This window comes from Poecilia reticulata, linkage group LG16 (assembly GCF_000633615.1).
Source record: "Poecilia reticulata strain Guanapo linkage group LG16, Guppy_female_1.0+MT, whole genome shotgun sequence".
NCBI lineage: Eukaryota > Metazoa > Chordata > Actinopteri > Cyprinodontiformes > Poeciliidae > Poecilia > Poecilia reticulata.
In genome coordinates, this window is record NC_024346.1 from 851,272 (window position 1) to 853,850 (window position 2,579).

A 2,579-nucleotide genomic window follows, 5' to 3' on the forward strand; every position below is an offset into this window, starting at 1 on the left:
GAGCTCTTCTCAGCTTCTGCTCCTGAGCACAATCAGGTGTAACCATAGCAACCACAAAAAAGAAAACAATAAAGGTAAAACTTACCTGGAGACTCTGCCCTTTGCTCATCTAAATGCTGATTGGCTGCCAGACGTGCCACGTCAAGCTTCCTGTGAGTTCAGAAATGAGACGGATTGAGACGCGGCGCTGAGCTCTGGGTTCCCTCTGGTYCACACTCACCTGAACCTGACGTCCTGGTGACCAGGTGAGCTGTGGGGCTGGGCTAGATGTGGGCGGGGCCTGTTGGGGCGTGGCCTCTGAGGAGAGGAGAGGAAAACATCTGCTGATTTCTAACATCAGACAGGATGGGGGTGCTGCAGGTGAGGTGCTGCAGGTGAGGTGCTGCAGGTGAGGTGCTGCACCTGCGTCACAGTCAGGCTGAGCTGCAGAGCTGAGGTCAGACGCTCCACCAGCCGGTCTTGAACACCTTCATCCTCCTGAGAACAACACCACCGATTGGTCATGATGATCTGTGGGCCGATCTCTGATTGGCTCAACTTCTCTCATTCAGCGCACAGCTCAGATCTCAGGGTGACCTTTCACCTCCAGGTGAGACAGGTGTGCTACCTTACAGTGAGCGAGCGCGCTCAGAGCCTGTTTGTAGAGCTCAACGGCTTTCTGCAGCTTCTCCTGCCTCAGGTAACACTCAGCCAGACGCTCACACACCTGGACCTCGGCCAGGCGGTCGCCTGCACAGGTGGAGACACACAGGTAGCACACCTGGTCCTTATCAACAGACCCAGGTTACACAGCTACCCTGTGTCAGCTCACCTCTTGGTACCTGTGTCTCTGAATCCCTGTAGAGCCAGGATGAAGCTCTCTGCAGCCTCCTGGTCATCCCCCAGGTGACTGGACGCRATGGCCAGGTTACTGAAACATCGAGCCTGATCACCACGGCAACCTTGAGAGCCTGCAGGTACACACACCTGAACGTCACACTGAGACGAGGTGAAGATGTATTGAGAGGTCAACTCTCAGCAGGTTAAGCTTCAAGTGTTTCACAGCAACACCTGAGCTGAACGTTTCCATGGCAACGCTCACCGTAGAGCTGCGCGGCCAGCCGGTGCCACTCCAACGCCGAGCTGAAGTCGCCCGCGGCATTCAGTGCCGCTCCCAGGTTGTGCAGCACTTTGGCCAGCAGGGGGGGGCGGCGAGCTGCAGGCTCCACGGCTCGTCGGAGGCTGGCCACCGCTTCCTGGAAGCACCTGATGCGGCAGTAGGCCACGCCCACCGACAGGTACAGCTCACCTGGACAACACCAGGGAAGTTACCGAGCGGCTGCTGCAGGAAGTCTCCGGATCAGGAAAGGTGATTACCCAGAATGCTCGGGTTGCCGACACTGCTGCTCAAACGCAGACACTCTGTCAGCACGCTGCTGATGTCATCATGGTTGGACAGATCTGATTGGACCATGTGACTTCCTGCCTCTTTAAGGGCGGCGGCTGCAGAATCCAACATGGAGGCCATTTTAAAACTCTCTGCTGCGCGGAGGAAACTCTGCACCGCCTGGGGCCAGTCCTGCAGCAGACATGACACAAAACACCTGGAAAACACCTGGAAAACACCTGGAAAACACCTGGAAAACACCTGGAAAACGACACTCGGTTGAATATTTCTCATCAGGTTCTGACCCGGTCCCGGTTCTGACCTGGGTTCTGCTGCAGCAGCGGCCCAGCTCCATGCAGGCGTCGCCCTCACTCCCTCCGTCTCCCTGCGACCGGTAAAGCTGAGCAGCCCGCAGGAAGTGGGCGGCGGCCTCCTGGTACTGCCCCAGTGCATTGTGGGCCAGCGCCGTGTTGAACTGCAGGTCTGGGAGCCGTTCCGCTTTCGGACCGGGTCGGTTCCGGCGCAGGAGGTCCAGTCCTCTCTGAGGTCGGCCCGCCTCCACGTAGGCGGCGCCCAGGTTGAAGGAGCAGGAGCGCACAACCCGCGAGTCCTGCAGCTGGATGCACAGGGGCATTATGGGAAATGGAGTTCTCACACCAAAGGACTACAATCCGCTACACACCACCAGTGGAATCTCACCTGTGTGACTCACCTGTGCAGCSGCSTGCAGCGCCTGCTTGAAGCAGCGCAGCGCGTCCTGCGGCCGGCCGGCCTGCAGCGCTCTGTGACCGGCCCACGTCCGGTCCTCCACCTTCTTCTGCTGCCTCCTGCTGCTCCTCTTCACCTGCTCCTCACCGGGAGGAGACTCCTCAGAAGCCATGTTGGGTCTGCAGCAGGTGGGCTCACCTGGATGAGAGGAACACATGCTTCATTCCTGATTCAGAACCAGAACCCAACCTGGTGAGTACAGCTCCAGGTGACGCTCCACAGGTGTGAAGCTGAGCTGGCTTAGATCACACAGGATGAGCTGAAGACATCTCTGAAACACATGGAGCTCCTGGTCCAGGTGTTCCAGGTGTTCCAGGTGGTCCAGATGTTCCAGGTGGTCCAGGTGTTCCAGGTGTTCCAGGTGGTCCAGGTGTTCCAGGTGGTCCAGGTGTTCCAGGTGTTCCAGGTGGTCCAGGTGTTCCAGGTGGTCCAGGTGTTCCAGGTG

At 58.4% G+C, this 2,579-nt stretch overlaps 1 protein-coding gene across 1 annotated transcript in view; it reads right to left on the reverse strand.

Moving 5' to 3' along the window:
• Positions 1 to 2,378, reverse strand: part of ttc24 (tetratricopeptide repeat domain 24) — a 3,887-nt gene extending 1,509 nt beyond the window's left edge. Inside the window, exons 1-10 of the mRNA XM_008430651.2 lie at positions 2,079 to 2,378; positions 1,689 to 1,982; positions 1,357 to 1,558; positions 1,082 to 1,288; positions 822 to 950; positions 608 to 729; positions 403 to 477; positions 221 to 297; positions 86 to 150; positions 5 to 22 (exon numbers count right to left, since the gene is read on the reverse strand). Of these exons, the coding sequence (XP_008428873.2) occupies positions 5 to 22; positions 86 to 150; positions 221 to 297; positions 403 to 477; positions 608 to 729; positions 822 to 950; positions 1,082 to 1,288; positions 1,357 to 1,558; positions 1,689 to 1,982; positions 2,079 to 2,291 (1,402 nt within the window). The 5' untranslated portion in view covers positions 2,292 to 2,378. The remainder of the gene's footprint in view (positions 1 to 4; positions 23 to 85; positions 151 to 220; positions 298 to 402; positions 478 to 607; positions 730 to 821; positions 951 to 1,081; positions 1,289 to 1,356; positions 1,559 to 1,688; positions 1,983 to 2,078) is intronic.
• Positions 2,379 to 2,579: the final 201 nt, after the last annotated feature.